At 30.6% G+C, this 18,088-nt stretch overlaps 1 protein-coding gene across 2 annotated transcripts; it reads left to right on the plus strand.

Moving 5' to 3' along the window:
• The first annotated feature begins 9,224 nt into the window (after positions 1-9,224).
• On the plus strand, positions 9,225-15,226 carry LOC100818933 (oxysterol-binding protein-related protein 1C). 2 transcript variants are annotated; one of them, XM_006578919.4, is made up of 10 exons: positions 9,225-10,407; positions 10,497-10,853; positions 11,754-11,853; positions 12,037-12,482; positions 12,670-12,825; positions 13,386-13,553; positions 13,627-13,767; positions 14,048-14,278; positions 14,561-14,674; positions 14,896-15,226. In XM_006578919.4, the coding sequence occupies exons 1-10, from the start codon at positions 9,958-9,960 to the stop codon at positions 15,079-15,081; spliced, it is 2,349 nt and encodes a 782-aa protein (XP_006578982.1). In that variant the 5' UTR covers positions 9,225-9,957; the 3' UTR covers positions 15,082-15,226. The 2 variants fall into 2 exon arrangements, with proteins under 2 accessions (XP_006578982.1, XP_003523465.1); XM_003523417.5 differs by having other exon boundaries at positions 9,230-10,407; positions 12,034-12,482.
• Positions 15,227-18,088: the final 2,862 nt, after the last annotated feature.

Consider the following 18,088-nt stretch of genomic DNA (forward strand, 5'->3'; position numbering starts at 1 on the left):
GGGTGGAAAAGAGGAAAAAGGAAAGAAATAGATAGAAAAAAATTGATAACTGTGACAAATGATATAATGAGAAATGAAGATAGAAATATGAAGAAAAAGTATGATAGAAGTGAGTTGTAAGAGAAATTATCTGTAGATTATATAAACAAATAAAATAAGTTATCTTAAAATTACTTTTTGTCACCATATTCAAACATAAACTTCATTTCATTTGATTAATTATAGACTTAGTATATTTTTATTTTCATTTTTATCTCAAAAAACTTTTTTGTTTGATTTTAGTTTTTCGATGTTTTTGTTTCAGTCCCCGCAAAATTATAAACTTTTAATTAGAAGTGTTTCTTCTATTAGAATAATTTCATTTTAGTCGTTATATTATTTAAGAAACATTAAGTCTGTTATTAATTTATATTTTACTAAATCATCTCTTAACAGTGATAGAACCAAAAAGAATTTTTTTAAGAATATTTGGTAATGGTATCCGAAATAACTTACTCAAATTTTGACTAATTTTTCTCAGTCTTATAAAGAATATGTCGAGAATTATTCCAAATCCACAGAAGTTCCGTTATTAGATTATTATTCCCAATGGCTGCGCCTCTAACTTGAAAGCGGCCTTACTCCTTAGTCTCCCCTCCCCCAATTTTTAAAAGAATTTATGGATATTTATTGGGTTTATTTATTTTCTTGATCTTGCTCCCAAAACAATGAATATTATGGTTTAGGTTACCGAGTTTTATTTTTTTACAAACGACCTCATACGTTAAAAAAATACTTTAATTTCTTATAGTACTGTTCATTATAAAAATAAAAATAAAAACCTTATATAATACTTACCCATGTTAACATTATTCTATTCAAAAAAATGTTACCTTTATTCCATTTTTTTAAAATGTCACCAGTATTTTAATTTTAATGAGTTAATTGCCTCGGTGCAGCGGTAAAGTTGTGCCTTGGTGACTTGTTGGTCATAAATTCAAATCCGGAAACAACCTCTTTGCATATGCAAGGATAAGACTGCGTACAACATCCCTCCCCATTGTTCGCATTATTCTAATCTGTTGTCTATTGCGTGAAAAGGAAAATGCTATACCTATATTAGCAAACAAATAAAAAATATATAGTACTCCATTAAATAACTTGTAAGCAAAACTTGTAATTGAGTATACATAGCCTCAAACCTTTAATATTTTGGTGAGATATTGATATGGAAAGTTGAATGCTCCATTAACATGCCATCTTTTCCCTTTTTCCTAATAAAAAATACGAAAATATTAATTAATGTTATTAACGTAACATTAAAGCATCAAAAATATTTTTTTATAAAGTATCATCATAAATTTTGATGCATCATTAATGTTATTTCTATTATCTAATAAAAAATTATTGTTTTTTATTTTCAAATAATGTACGGTTTTTAGTTTGAGTGGCAAATTACGTAAGGGTTTCCCACCTCAAGTAGGTGACATGGGGTACAAAGCAAATCTGCAATCAACACAAAAATTGAGGAGACTATTCAATCTTGATGGCCATTCCTTTATGTGTTCAGAAGAACGTACGCAGCTTCAGCAATCACCAATGTTGTTGCCCCCACTCCCAGTTAACGTTATCAAACTCAACTTTTTACATATATAAGTAACACTTTTATATGTGAGATTTTTTATTTATTGAAGAATAACATATTAAATAGATAAAAAATAATTTAAAATAACTTATATTTTGTTTAATTTTTTTAACTTTTTAACTTGTAATAGTCAATTCGAGAATTTATCAAATTTATTTAAGATTGATTGAATTTACTTAAAATTTATCAAAAAAAAAAGTTTATACAAAAAATTCAAGATAAATAAATTCATAAATTTATAAAAAAAATAATAAATTAACTTGAGAGTTTAATAATGCCACATCAGTCAAACGAAAAAGAAAAAAAAAAATAACAAAGCTTACGGATTTGGTTCTCATCTGCTTGTTCCTGTACCTCCTTTGTTGTAATCAATTAATCATTTCACAATTTTAAATTATTTATCTTTACGCTTGCATGCATCTTTCATAAAAGATAATTATGATTGAATTGAATAAGATTCTTATAAGTCATGATAAAATAACCTAAAAGATTACTATTAAAATAAAATAAAAAAACTAAAGAAAATAAGATGAAGCTAACATATTATATTCATTGATAATAATAGATAAAGATAAATACATCATATAATCCTAGATAATGACAATTAATGGTACTTTTAGGGTGCTTATTCAGCCTTTAACTCTCAATGAGAGGATGCTATCAGCTACTCCTACAAAAAGCTACAAAACTACCAATAAGAGAAAAAAGATAAACACAGACTAATATTCTTCATTCATATCCTTTAACAATTGCTACAAAATATTAAATAGGCTCCAGCAACCAAAAGGAGACGAGTATCAACCATCCGGGTATCGACATTTGGTTTGGGGAAATCAAAATAGATGAAAATAAATAATAATAATAATAATAATAATAATAATGATAATATCTAATAAAATGAAATTATTGCCTATAAGATTTTTGGGCCTTTCTTCACTATCTATATGGTCCATTAAATTTAGAGCCTATCAACAACAATGTTCTCTATTTGAATATTCAATGTCATTGCATTTCATGTTTCAAACTCAAAATTATTGGTTAAGTTAAAATAATTTTATATTAAATTCAATTCTTTTATATCAATTGATCAACATGTTTGGTGATTTTAATTATTGATTCTGAATTTGGATTTGTAAATATAATAAAGCTAAAAATTACTGAGAAATATTAAATTCTTTTCAACAATTCTATCTACCTTTTTTTTTTGGTATAGCATCGTTTTTTTAATAGAATAAATCCATCTAGTTTGAATCTTAGTAGAATGGGTAGAGTAAAAAAGAAATATTAGATGACAAAAGAATATCAAGAATTATATTCTTTTTTTTAGTTGATAAAAATGTTATATTGTTTTCATAATATATTTCTTGTGGAAAATGATAAAATTTATCTCTATAATCTTTACACATAAATAAAATAGTATTTAACTGTGAGTTAACAATATATTTATTATGTTTTAACTACACATCTTTAAAGTATTCACTAGTAATTCTCTGAAATTTGCTTTTTATTAAAAGAAAGTGCATAGAAATCGTGGTATTTAGATTGAGTAATAAAATATATATAAATTATACTAACATTTATGCCATACATGTTTTAAGTGACAAAATATATGAATGATTTTTGTTACATCTTTAAACTACAAGGCGGTGTGAAGTGAAAGAATAATAATTAAGGATTTGAATTTAGTTATAATCATTAATGATAATGACAATAATACTTTGTGATTGATTGAATTAATCTTCTTCAAGATTTAAGATACTGTATTACATAGTGAAAGTTAAAAAATGACCTTTTGTATAGCAGCTTTAAGTAGCAAAATCATCTTTAATATCTCTTGTTCAACAGGGATGAGAGAATGGCCCAACGAGCGCCACGTGTTATCCAGATCATGAATGCAGCGTTTGAGTTTGACTGAGGCTTTGGTCAAACTCTTCCAAAAAGAAAACGATTTGTTCGTGATCCTCTGCGTCTGGGTACACCTTAACGCGTACTTGTATTTAACTTAATCTTTTGATTGTGTTCATAGTTCATACTAGACGCTAGTCACTCGTGTTTTAGGCTAATCCAAAGCAACCTCTCCACACGTTTTTACATTCACGGTATGACCAAGTAATTGCCTCTTCTAAGGTCAGCAGTTCAAAATAAAGTGTATTTATCACTAAGAATTTAAAGTACGCGTTAATCATATATAATTTTATAAAACTCAACCAATTTATTATAAATAATATTTTTTAATTAAATAATATTATAAAATTATATTATGTATTTTTTGGAATTATTATAATATTGATATGAGGTATCCATTATATTGTGGATGAATAATTTCCATAAAAAAATCTAATTGATCAGTATTTTTAATGACATTTTTTTAATCATATTTTTATTCATAAAATTGAAATTCAAGATATTGACAAGGAGACTGAATCATTATTACTGGAATCAATGATTTATTGATAAATAAATTATTTTTCCACCGTTAGTTAATGTAGAATCATTTTTCTTTATTATTAATTTAAAATAAATTAAACTAAATATATACAATATTTTAATCTGAAGAGTTATATAAATGTTTTTTTTCTCTGTAAAATGAGCAATAGTTTCTAAAATATATATTTTTTATTTTCATTCTTCTAAATTTTTGAAATGATTTTTGTATAGTCTATAAAATAAAATAAGTGAATTTTAATTTTGATACCCGCAAATGTTTTCTTTGATCTATATCTCTCTAAAACATGAAATATTTATTTTAATATATAACATTTATTTCAGGATTTAAAAAATTAAGTCATATTATAACAATTGACATAATATTATATGCGCATTAGATGTCATGCGAGATGATCACATGATCTTTTATTAGATTAAAAAAATATGGTTAATTAATGTCATATGATCTAGTAGATACCAAAAAACTTGATTTTAGATTTTATAAGAGAAAAAATAAAAATAAAATTATATGAACCGATCTTTTTTTCATATTAAAACTAATATTTTAATATAATTTTTTTTAATTTTCAACTTGAATCCAACTTGTCACTTATTAACTATTTGGAAATTAATTTTTTTGGCAGATTTGGCAAAAATGGGTTTTTTTGTTGTTGAAAAGTGCGGTTCAGATGTGTGTAGGTGACTGCTTGGTTATGTAGTGATTGATTAATGATTGACAAAGGCAAAAGATAGAATGAGAAACAGGTAGGCGTGACTGGTTCAAGCCAAGGTAGCAATGGCTGATTCAAAAATAAATTTTAATAAAAAATACACGCAATTTGAAGAAAAAATGTCAAAAATATGATTGACAAAGGCAAAATATGATCTTCCTAACTAACAAGCATTTATTTTTATCAATTATATCCTTACTTGTCTCTTAATATTTAATTAATTTACATATGTTTATTATAGAGTGAAAAAAAAGTAAAATTAAAAAATCACAATTTTATATTAGAATAAAAAATCTATTATATTTCTTGAAACCTGATGTAATTTTTATCAAAAGAAAATGCAACTTGTAATAAACTTTGCTTTTAAGCCACTTGCAATAATTTATGGAATTAATCAATAGTATTAATACACGAGTACTTGTACGAATATTCTTAATTAGAGATTCCAAAATTCTATATTTAGGTGTATTCAATTAGATTTTAAAGTATTTTAAAATATTTTTTTTATAAAAAAATATGTGATATTCAATTGAGATTTTTAAATCATACAAATAAGTCTCAGGAAAAAATATAAATAACACATCCATTAAATAATTCCACCAAAATCCGTGAGTTTTCTCTCTTCTTTTTTGGCTGCCACTGATTACCAATTTTTTTTCTCTCCTATCATACATCATCTCTTCTCTCTATTGAAAGCGGGGGTTTATTGGATTAACAGGTCCATGTTATAGCAATTAATCTTGTGTGCTTATACTGACAACAAATATGTTTGTGTCAGCAAGTGTACACATGTTGGCATTTTTGTACAATTGCAGATTGAAGCTATTTTGATATGACTAGGAGGATTATGTGGATGTATACGAGTGAGGCGTTGCTGTATGTCAATGTATTTGGTTCTTAGGACTATCTCATGTATCAGAATAGGTTTATTGTGCAACAAATATGATCTTCATTTTAAATTTTTTAATCATTTGGTTTTTATAAAAATGAGATTATAATTTTATGATGATTTTTTAATTACATCATAAAATGTGTTACAGCTACATCTTAATTTTTCATTTACCAAAAAAGAAACATTTTTTCGTTATAATAAAAGTCTCAATCATAAATTATCATTTCCTGACAAATGAAATTGTTGGAATATAACTTTTTTTCTTTTGATTGGGTTGCTGCAAATATTTTGTATGGATTTAATTTGGTTCTAATAAAAATATTACCTTTTTATTAATATTTTATTTTGTATAGTTATATTAATATTATTTATCAATTTGATTGTTGCAATTTTTCAAAACCAGACTATATAATTAAATCGACTGAAGCATATATTATTAATAAAACAATAAAATTACAATACAACGATAATGTTGGTGTAAAAATGTCAGTAGGACTTGAGACAATTCTTATCACATACACATCAATAAATAGAATAAATAATTAATTACAAAAAAATAATGGTCCATCATGAAAGTTCTTGCTCCCAAGAGAAGAAATTCGGCAATCATTTGAAGTCATCAAACAGATGTGGTTACAACATTAATTCAGTTGTCTAATTTCATTTTAAATGTCTCCTGACAAAGTAATTGAAACAAGACCACAAATTAGCCTGCAAAGTTTCAATCAATTAAAGTTTATCTTTTGTTTAATTTCACCACACAATTAATAAAAAAAACGCAGTCCGAGTATGTGTTAAAATTCATCGAGTTTATTAGACTATAACCTTTCTGATAAATTGTAGAATTTGAACCTTAAATTTTGATTTTAAATTAACTGTAACTTTTCTTAGGTCAATTCAATCGTGACCTAATTTGGACATAACCTGCAAAATTACAAAAAAAAATTAAGAAATTTAGGCTTTTATCAAACTCAGGCTTCATTCTAAAAGTTCAGATTGAATTCAGAGGAAATTAACCTGACCTGACATGCTGTAGCCTACAATCCACTCGGGCCAACCTATATAGTCGTTTAGCCAACTTTTTTTTACCACTGTGACTACCATATATATAATTATAGTAAAAGTTCAATTCTTTTAAATTTCTTTTCTTATAAATAATTGTGCATAATATTTTTTTTTAAATTTATGGTTAGATTAAAAGTTTCTTTTACATAGATGTAAAATTTTAAATTAATAAAAAATTATTTAAAATTTTATTTATATTAATATAAAATTATTTAATATTTTGTTTATGTAAATTAAAATTAATGTAATATAAAATATTTTAAAACATACTAAAATATCAATCATTTTATTATATATTTTCTTATTATTTGATTTTGATACAAATGATTTTAATAATATATAAATATAATTAAATGGTTAGATCAATAAAAATTATATTTTATATTAAATTATAAAAATAATATAATAATTATCAAATAAGAGTGTAAATCTCTCCTTTGTCTATATCTATATTGTCTATCTATATGTATATATATTAGTTTTTTCACGTACTCATTATATGTGTTTGGTAATTAATATGTTTTACTCAACTTTATAATATTAAAAGTTTTTATATTAACAATACAATTAAACTTTATTTCTTATCTTTTTTTGTGTGTACTAAATATATTCTTTAACTAATAATGAAAGACTAGTTTTTTTGAGATATTATACGATCATTAATATGGTTTTTTGACTTTTTGTTTCTTTTAATTATAATTTTTTTTATATGTTATATCATATTTAAAGAATCTAAACTTTTTTTTTCTTATGTTCCTATTAAACTTGTCCTATCAGCACATGAATATATCATGTCATATGAGATCAATCAATCTACGATTACATACTTTGGAGAGGAAAAAGGGTACAATATAAGGCTGCCTATGATCTAGATTCTAGTCAGATGCTATTATCTTCCAGATCTTCGAGTTAAGATTGACGATAGTAACTAATAAGAAAGCTTTTTTTTTTATTTTATTTTTTCATCCATAATTAAGAGAGAGCTTTTGATTCAAAATGTTAGAATATGATTGCTGAATGTGTTTAACATATAACATCGCCATATATGTACCATACACCCACTTCTATTGGAGCAAATCATGTGGGACTCGATAGATATATTCTCATTAATAAAACCATGACACTTTTAATCTTTTAATTTGTATTATTTGGGATTTTAATCTCTTTAGTTTTTAGTAAATTATATTTTTTCGTTTTTAAAAATTAAATAAATTCAATTTCTTATCCTTTTAATATTTAAAATTTTCAACTATTTTCTTACAACATATGGCCTTATATATAAGATACTTTTAAATAATTCATAACCTTTTTAAAAAATAATTAATTTAGATAATCGTTCTAAATTTGTCAATTATTTATATTTCTCTTCCAAACTTATCATTCATTCCCTTCTCCACTTAATTGCTTTTTGATAAAGAATAATTAATGTTTGGAGATAGAATTATGTAATTAATGAAGAGTATTATATGATAAAAATAATTAATGCACTACACTTTTATAAGATGGTGTAATAAAAGGGACAAACAACAAAATGAAAAGGATCTTATGTATATGGACAAAGATAATATTTTACAAGATATCTGATATATTTTATGTTTTTTTATAAATAAATGTTAGTAGTTAGTTTATTAGTTTTTTTTTTTATAATAAGAGAGATTAAAAAACACGACCTCTTCCTCTTTTCTCTTTCTGTAGCCACCAAGTTAAGATATATTGTATTGCTTTTAAATGAAAGAAAATATTCATTCATGAAAATTTTGAATAAAAAATGGGAATTTTTATTTTTTAAAATAGAAAGAAAGGAACAGTGAATAATAGTTCTGATTCGTGGAGACAAATATTAGTTAGATGATAAATAAAAATCTTATATACCTTTTAATTATACTAAAAACTATAAAATATTTTTTATACCTCGTCTTTCCCTCTCTAACTATTAAATAGGATGTGATATACAGTGATTATTTTCCTAATATAAATGATGTTATTGCCAATTAATTATTAATTTTAATAATGATTAATTTTCATCCAAAAATCTTACTTATTATTTTTAATAAAATATATTTTTTTCAATCATATTTTTTTAATCAACTTAAGATGATAGAGTACCATTAATTTGACGCATTTAAATTCAAGTGGACGGGTAAAAGTATTAGACTTGTAAAAAAAACATTTTGTTGTTGAATATTGACCCAGTAGACATTGAAAAGACGTTCCTCAAGGTGATACTGCTGCTCATACCCCTAAATACCTAACCAATCAAAACGATAGTTAGTACTTTTCTCTCACTAATCCCTTCTTATCCACGTTAGTTGCCTATCTATCTGAATTACATTGTAGCTGTACTTTATCATTTTTCTTTCTTTCAACTGGTCAAACTAATCAAATTCAAAAAAAAAAAAATTTTTTCTTTAATAAACACACAGCGTGATGTTATCATCGTCAAATAATTCAAGTTATATATTGTCTCATCGTTTCAGTTTTTGTTTTTCCTTCAATATTAGATGTGTTTCATGCAAAAAGAGAATAAATAGGCGGTGCTAGTATTGGTAGTTTTTGTTGCTTTTTAAATATTTTTGGACCCTGTGTTTTTTCTGAATAGTAGAAATTCAAGAGTGAGGTTAGATTTGAGTTGTCTGGCAAAGATGGTGTTTCTGTTATCCAAATCTGAATTGAATTCCCTCCAAAACGTGGAAGACATTTTGCTTCCACATGGCATCTCCCCAGGTGTCACGTGCTGATGGAGGCGGAGGCATCTTATAGCCTGTATCCTGGGCGCAGACAATCATTACCCCCGCAATATCACAACACTCATTCTTCATTCATCATATTTAAAAAAGGCATAGAATTCCAATTCCAACTCCAACTCCAGCACCGGAAACACATTCATTACTCCATCTCCCTCCTAACAAACAAACATAATAACTTCTCCCATTCATTTATTCTAATATTCTAATCCTTGCCTCTTCATTTCACAATTGACATATTTGTTTTATTCATTTATTATTTACTTCACTCTTTTTTTCTTTTTTACTTCTAATCCGGACACAAACATAACCGTTTTTATCTCACGCCACGCCCCCGTTCCAGTAGTGATCGCCACACCGTGCTTAGCATGACGCTTCACCTGATCGGCGCCACCTCCATCCACCTCCGCCGACACCGCCACGTCGCAGGACCGCTTTCGCCGCAGTGATATAAATATATTCTCTCTCTTCTTCATGCATCCTTTCTGCTGCGTGTCCGCCATTTCCGACCAGGCCTCGCCAGTGAAACCCTCGTTCGCGGACTTCGCCATGCCGCCTCTCCCCGCCGCCGCCGCCGCCTCCGCCGTGAGATCCGATTTGGCTCCGCGGCACAGCCACAGCGGGAGCCAGCGGGAGCAGCCGGTGGTGGACGTGAAGATCAATGACCTCGTCGGGAACGGAATCTCCGGAATACTGTACAAGTGGGTGAATTACGGGAAAGGATGGCGACCGCGATGGTTCGTGCTCCAAGACGGCGTTCTCTCCTACTACAAGATTCACGGACCTGATAAGATCGTCGTGAATCAAGAAACCGAGAAGGGCTCCATGGTCATCGGCGAAGAATCCATGCGCAGGATCACTCGCAACCGTAATTCCTATCACCCTCAACACATACGAAAGCCGTTTGGGGAAATCCATCTCCAGGCACGACCTAGCTCCACTCCTGCCAACTTAATTTCAATTATTAGGGATTTTCATTCGGCGTGATTTGTTTGTGATTGTGATTGTTTTAGGTTTCGACGATTCGCGAGAGCAAATCGGACGAGAAGCGGTTTTCGGTATTCACGGGGACGAAGAGGCTCCACCTTCGGGCGGAGACGCGGGAGGATCGGGTGGCGTGGACGGAGGCGTTGCAGGCGGTGAAGGACATGTTCCCGCGGATGTCGAACAGCGAGTTGATGGCTCCGGTGGACAATGTAACCGTTTCGACGGAGAAGCTGAGAGTTCGGCTCATGGAAGAGGGAGTGAGCGAGGCGGCGATTCAGGACAGTGAGCAAATCATCAGGACTGAGTTTGCGGCGCTGCAAAGCCAGCTTGTGCTGCTTAAGCAGAAGCACTCGGCCCTCATTGACACCTTGCGCCAATTAGAGGTACGTCTACTCAGAAATAGAAAAAAAAAAAAAAACTAAACTTCGTTTAAGAGCAGTGCAATTGTAAGTTGAATCGCAATCACTTCAGAATGGGAATCTATACTTACTAATATAGATGGATCAAGGTAGTATAGTTTGGTATTATGTTGTCACCAAAATATGAAATATTTAACTTGTGAAGTAGGTTATGGTTTGCTGGTAGTTTATACGAAAGTCGTTTCCAAGCTCTTTTTATTTTTCTTTGTTCTTGTGACTTTTACTGACCTTGCTAATACCAGAATCCTGGCATAAATTATAGCTTAAACTTATCACGTATCTTTCAATTGAATGCTCCTTCAATAAATTTGTATGTCTCTTCTCTTGTGTTCATTTATCTTGCTAAAAGTTTTCTACCAGTAAAAAACGGGGGCTGGCAATCGACTGTTGCTAAATGATGTTCCAATTTTTTAGTGTTCTGAACTGACTAGGTACCTATGAATAGATTAAGGTTTATTTTTTGCCCTTATTTGTGTCCTGCAAGTAGCCTTCGTGAATGAAAAGTAGTTTCTTTAACCTTGGAAGACGACATTGTGCAGACCTGGAATGATGTTGCCTCATGGGTGAAGAGCTGGGTAGGTTCTTCATAGGATGACTATTTTTATTAACATATTTTCTAATTAAATCTATTAAATCCTGCATTATAAGGGTTTGCGGTCATTAATTTAAATCCATTGAATTATTCAATGTTTTTCATTGTTTCCACGTTGTTTAACAAAATGATTTCATTTGCTATTTTTACATGAATAGTTTATTATTTTATTTTAATGCTGTTCTCTCTTATTTTTTTAACATATTGATCAAGGATAAATCTTTTTTATTTTCATGTGTATTAAAAAACTCTTTATCTATGTTATATCGTAGACAGAAAAGGTTGATCTGGAGGATACAGTAGTTGATGAGAGCCAAAGACAGCGGAATGATGAAGAGGCTTCCTCAAGATTAGCGCAAGAAAAATTTAGTGGTAAGATTTGAAACATTTCTGCATCAGCAGCAAGGATTATTTAGTTGTGTCATTGTTTTGATGTTGCATTTTCTTGAAACTTGAATTATTTAGGTTCCACTATCTGTATCTCTGATACCCCAATTATAACCTAACACTGTCTTTTAAACTTTTTATTTTGTTTTCCGGTTTTCAATTCAGAAGGAACTGCAAGTGAATCTGAAGATGACAATGAGAGAAATGATGCTGCAGAGGAAGAAACAGATGAAGATGACAATGCCTTTTTTGATACTCGTGATATTCTATCATCCAGTTCTTTTAAAAGTAATGGGTCTGATTATCGAGTATCATCCTTCTCTTCAGATGATGAAGGTTTCTATGCATTTGAATCAGAGGATGACGTAGATCCTTCGATTAGATATGTTGGAACCAATTACCCTCATGTTAAGCGGCGTAAGAAATTGCCTGACCCTGTAGAAAAAGAGAAAGGTGTCAGTCTTTGGTCAATGATTAAGGATAATATAGGGAAGGATCTAACAAAAGTTTGCCTTCCTGTTTATTTTAACGAACCTCTTTCCTCCCTGCAAAAATGTTTTGAAGAAATGGAGTATTCATATCTTCTGGACCAAGCATATGAATGGGGAAAAAGGGTAAGTCTGGATTTGCCTGACAGGTCTCTATTTCTGCAATATTAAGCAAATCTGAGGGATTAAATAGAATTTTTTCATTTGAAATAAGAAAATCTGTATGTTGACTTTGATTTTCTTGCTGTCAACTATTTCAATGCAGTATTGGGTGCATTGTTCCCATTTTTAACTAATTGGAGATGCCATGCAGGGTAATAGCCTCATGAGGATTCTCTATGTTGCGGCTTTTGCTGTATCTGGCTATGCTTCAACTGAAGGAAGAGTTTGCAAACCATTTAATCCGTTACTTGGGGAAACATATGAAGCTCACTATCCAGATAAAGGCCTTCATTTTTTCTCAGAGAAGGTATAATCTATCCTGACATAGTGAAGTGATTAAAATATTACCTATTTTCATCTCAACCAAAGTATCAATCCATGATAATTTCTATTCTTGCTTTAAGTTTCCTTTCTGATTGCAGTCAAATTTACATATTTGTGAAATGGGTCAGGCAATTGGTTTCTTTAAAAAATCTACAACTGTGTGGACATTTTTTTTGAGATCTTAAACCAGAGTTATTTGAATGATTTATTTGGAAATTACACATTTGGATTCCTTACAACCACTTGCGTTTGATTGAACGAAACAGTTTGTGGATTTGTCTTGTATTTCCTTCCCTAGAGGTTTCTTGGGTTTTAATTGATCATTCATTCACCAATAAAGAAACAGTTTTCCCCAATACGGAGGATCATAATTTCAGAAGCTACACCATTTATTTCTTGAATAAGAGGTGTAATGTGAGTGCATTAGTTCTGGAGAAACGTATGAACACAATTTGGATTTTGGTGTGAACAAAAGGGATATGATTTGGCTTTTTTAATTTATGCCGCCTATTAGAAATTATTAATGTTTTTGCTTCCCCTCAGGTCAGTCATCACCCAATGATTGTCGCATGTCACTGTGAGGGTACAGGTTGGAAATTTTGGGGTGATAGCAACCTAAAGAGCAAATTTTGGGGGCGATCAATTCAACTGGACCCTGTTGGTACTTTGACTTTGGAATTTGATGACGGGGAGGTTTTCCAGTGGAGCAAGGTATATATTATTCTCTTCAACTGCTATGATATCCTGCTTTGGTTCTAATTTCTAAACGGACTCGTTCTTCCAGGTTACTACATCAATATACAATCTCATATTGGGAAAGCTATATTGTGATCACTATGGTACAATGCGTATACAGGGAAACCAAGAGCACTCGTGTAAACTGAAATTCAAGGAACAATCTATAATTGATCGAAATCCTCACCAGGTGCTTTGTATCTGTTGCATGGATTCTATTTTTTCACATTTAATATATCCATTAGCTCTGGCATCAAATTGTCCTTCCTCTTTGGTTTGTATAAGACTTAGTTGTCTTACTGTATAGACTCAATATGCATACTTTTGCGCCAATGCTCAGATTTCTCTTTAAGGAAAATAGTGAGGCCTTTGCTAGTAAATGGACTTTTTATTACCATCTTACTATATTATGATATATGAAATTTTGTTGCAGAAGTTTGTCTCTTAATGTGGTTTGGCTGCCTTTCTAGGTTCATGGTATCATTCAAGATAGTAACGGAAAGACTGTATCAACTTTGTTTGGAAAATGGGATGAAAGCATGCATTATGTTAATGGAGACTACACTGGGAAAGGGAAAGGTCATGATACTTTGTCAGATGCTCGTTTGCTCTGGAAGCGAAGCAGGGCTCCCAAGTTTCCCACTAGATATAACTTCACTCGCTTTGCCATCACATTAAATGAACTTACCCCTGGATTGAAGGTGTGTTTTGTTAACCAATACTCTCTTTTATGTCACCACTCTTTGTATATACTTGTTTAAGGAAAAATAATCCTGGAAAAACTGTATTATTCACTGCATGCAATTTGTGATTGGTTGTGCATGCTTTAACTGGAGTTCACTTGCAATAACAAGGGGACACTTACTTTTTCTCGACAAAGATGAAAGGAACAAAATAGTTCTGTCATCTTACTGTGTGTGTTTGATGTGTTTCTGGCATTTTGTTAGACATTGGTTGTCAATTTAATTTGTGATTTTACATAGGAGAAGTTGCCGCCTACAGATTCAAGGTTAAGACCAGACCAGAGGTATTTGGAAAATGGAGAGTATGACATGGCAAATGTAGAAAAGTCACGGCTAGAGCAGCGGCAGCGCCAGGTGCCTGTTACATTTTATGTTCTGTAATTTTTGGTTTTATGGTTCACTTGCAGCTTGGCACTTAAAGAGGACCCGTGTAGGTATTTTGGTGCTTCATAACACCCTTTATCAATGGAAGGGTTAAGTGTAGATTGTGTTCAGCTGAGTAGCATCAATTTTAAATTTCTCTTGATTGATTAGTTACCATCGATTGATCTAACATTTGTTTGAATATGATTCAGGCTCGGAAGATGCAAGAGAGTGGTTGGAAACCACGGTGGTTTGCAAAGGATAAAGCGAGCGGGACATACCGCTATGTAGGAGGGTATTGGGAGGCCAGACAACGAGGAAACTGGGACTCCTGCCCTGACATCTTTGACCAGATTCCTTCGGATCATATTTCTGACGAAGGTCAAATTACATTTTAGTTCTTCTAAATTTTTTTCCTCCCAATTTTTTTACTGATGGGTGTTTCTTATGACTGCGATCTCGCTGTTATGGTACACCCATGAAATTCATGTAACCCAATCAGATGAAAACATGAGCGACTAATAATGTAATTCTTTTTCTTTCCGTTCCAAGTCTATTCACAGAATCCTTATTACTTGCGACACACGTAATCATTACTGTTGTTATCATATTATCATAGCGACAGGAATGCATTAAGTAATCAAAATAGTGAGAGCACGTACGAAGCAAAAGCAAGTTCCCCGAGTCCCTATTACACATCACAAATGACCTAAGCGTTACATGGATCTATCTTTCTGGACAAGCATTAAATAATGACTAGCTTGACATAATCGCGTAAGCAGGTGGCTGAAGAACAGAAAATATGACTTCAAATTCTAATGGCCTATCTCCATTGCTGGCTTCCATCCTTTGATGTGCCAAAGCAACCATAACTCCAATTGCAAAGCCCACATCTATGTCGTGTGGACATCTGAATTCCTATAAACTTTCTAAACTCTTTGGGCGTCCCATTCATCTTCAGAAATTGCATGATGTTTTATCTTAAAAGCATGTGTATGACGCTTAAGCCATCACCTCTGCTCCTGCCTAGTGTTTCTCTACAAATATGATACGGTGAGATGATGGTTGGGGAAATAATAAAAATAATGTCCCATGGACCATGGATGTTGTTTTGTGCCATTGAGTATCGGTTGCTTAAACATGACCACTTCTCTCTTTGTGAACACGATTCAATATAAAATCCGTGATTAAAAATAATTTGGAAACACATTTTAATTATGTTTAACGATTTAAAATTAATTTTATCAGAATGAATCCTCTCAAATTTTGAAATAAATGAGCCCTGAAATTCTAAAGTTGTGAGCAACTCCTCTTTTTTTTGTTTGTTTGGGTAGAAGTGGGCAACTGCATTTAAATAACAAGCAATAATTCACGATACCTAATTTTATGAAAGGATATGAAATGAATATGAAAGGAAACAGTGCTACTCTTTACAGATGGGACCTGTTGTCCGGTGACACCTTCAACTTAGACAATTTTTATGGACAGCTTTTGTTGGACAGTTTTTAATCTGATAAGTTAGATTGCGACCTGTGCTGAAATTGTTCATTACAAATTTATAATGCTGATGGTCTATGTAGTTGTCAGAGTTTATGTCCCAGTCAATTTACACTGACAAGACAAAATCCCACTGCCTACAAAATCGTATATCATTCAAACTAAAAAAGAGGGCTTTAAAAAAGTTCATAAGATAAAATCTTCAAAAGCAAAACTTCAAATAAAAATTATTTACTATATTGATCAATATTTTCCTTAGATTTCTTTTTCAGTGAACCCCTATTACTTTAATCTTCCAATGATATAGACGTCATCTCATTGTTTTCGCTCTCCAAAGTATTTTATCGTTAATTTAGTTCTTAAATTGAGAAAGTGGCATTAATTTATTTTTTTAACTATTAATTCAGCTCCTCAAATAATCAATTATTGAAAAAACATTAGCTTGGTCTTTCAATAATGTGAAATTAATCTCAATTCAATCTATTAATTATAAATGTTTGCATTAAATTAATTTTCCAGAAGAATTAGCAACTATTTTTTCATAATTATACTTATACATTATAAATGACTAAAGTTTTGTTTTCTCGTTTCCTTTTCAGATGGATTCTGCCGGATTTAAATAGGCGAGTACGATTGAGCTCGAAGACAATGTCGGTAAAAAGTTCAGCATGGAGACGTACCAATTTACGCCTTTCTGTCGTCCTATTATGACGTATTACCTTACTTTAGTTTTCTATTCCCAGTTAATATGAAATGTTGATTATTGGTTATAATGTATAAATATAAATGGTAAAGAAGATAAGATATTATTTTCCTCTGAAGGTGAACTTGTTCCTCAGATCAACATCAATATTCTAAACAAGAATTACTATCACCCTACTGTAAAGTAAATAAATAGTGACATAAAAGATATAAAGAGACACAAACATAATTGATTGATATCAGCGATGTGTATTACATAAGTTAACAAAAAGGTGTTTACACTTCAAGAGTTACGTAACCAAAAGTCCAAAACTAAATAAAATCCGAATAAGATACAACTTTGAATAGTTATTCACATGTAAGCTTATTTTTAAGATTGCAATGCAAATGGTACGATTGAGAAGTACAAATTTAATGCAGTTAGTCCTGGGAGCCTTACTGATATTATCATAGTACTGATCGCTAAGACATGGGCCCAAATCATATATCATCCCATAAATTGTAGGAAAATAATTCCCAATAAATCTAAAAGATGTAACCAAAAAATACAACACTAGTTTCCTTTGTTATGCAAAGACATTATACAAATACTACTATAATTTCTCATAATATACCTAAATTTTGGCACAATGCGGTAGTACAATATCTTATGGATTCACATTGATGTTATTTTTCGTTTGAGCACAAATATGTGCATATAGGCCCAATTACAGGACCATATGGGTACTGGTTAATGAGAATACGGCACCCGAAGATTCCTTCCAAATGAAAGAAAATGGACAAAAGTTTAATATTTTCCTTCTATATTCCTATTTATATTTTACTATTAACTTTTTTCGGGGTGTTTGACTCTTAACATTTGAATATTACTAATTACTTCATAAATCATACTATTTTTCTTATCATCTGGTTTTTATTTTATTTTCCCAGTTAATATAAATGTTGATTACTACTATATAAAATATAAATAGAACAGAGGATAAGATATTCTTTTGCGAGAAGTTGAACATGTTCCTCTGAGATCGATATTAACATCAACTTAAAATTTAACCAGAAATCTTGACTGTTAGTCTTAGGAATGAAGTTGCATTAAAATTCAGAGAAGGATTTTTATTATTCATGGAAAGTTAATTTATACTTGAACCAGATTAGTCATATGTTTCGTATAGTTGCAAGAATCTTAGACAAAAAAAAAATTCTAAACAA

The sequence above is a fragment of the Glycine max genome, chromosome 4 (assembly GCF_000004515.6).
Source record: "Glycine max cultivar Williams 82 chromosome 4, Glycine_max_v4.0, whole genome shotgun sequence".
NCBI classification, from domain to species: Eukaryota; Viridiplantae; Streptophyta; class Magnoliopsida; order Fabales; family Fabaceae; genus Glycine; species Glycine max.

Bases quoted from the DNA above. Each gene is read 5' to 3' on its own strand.
- LOC100818933 (XM_003523417.5), top strand. From the start codon at position 9,958: ATGCATCCTTTCTGCTGCGTGTCCGCCATTTCCGACCAGGCCTCGCCA. The intron at 12,483-12,669 runs GTAAGTCTGGAT...GATGCCATGCAG, and splicing joins CATATGAATGGGGAAAAAGG to GGTAATAGCCTCATGAGGAT. The intron at 13,768-14,047 runs GTGCTTTGTATC...CTGCCTTTCTAG, and splicing joins TTGATCGAAATCCTCACCAG to GTTCATGGTATCATTCAAGA.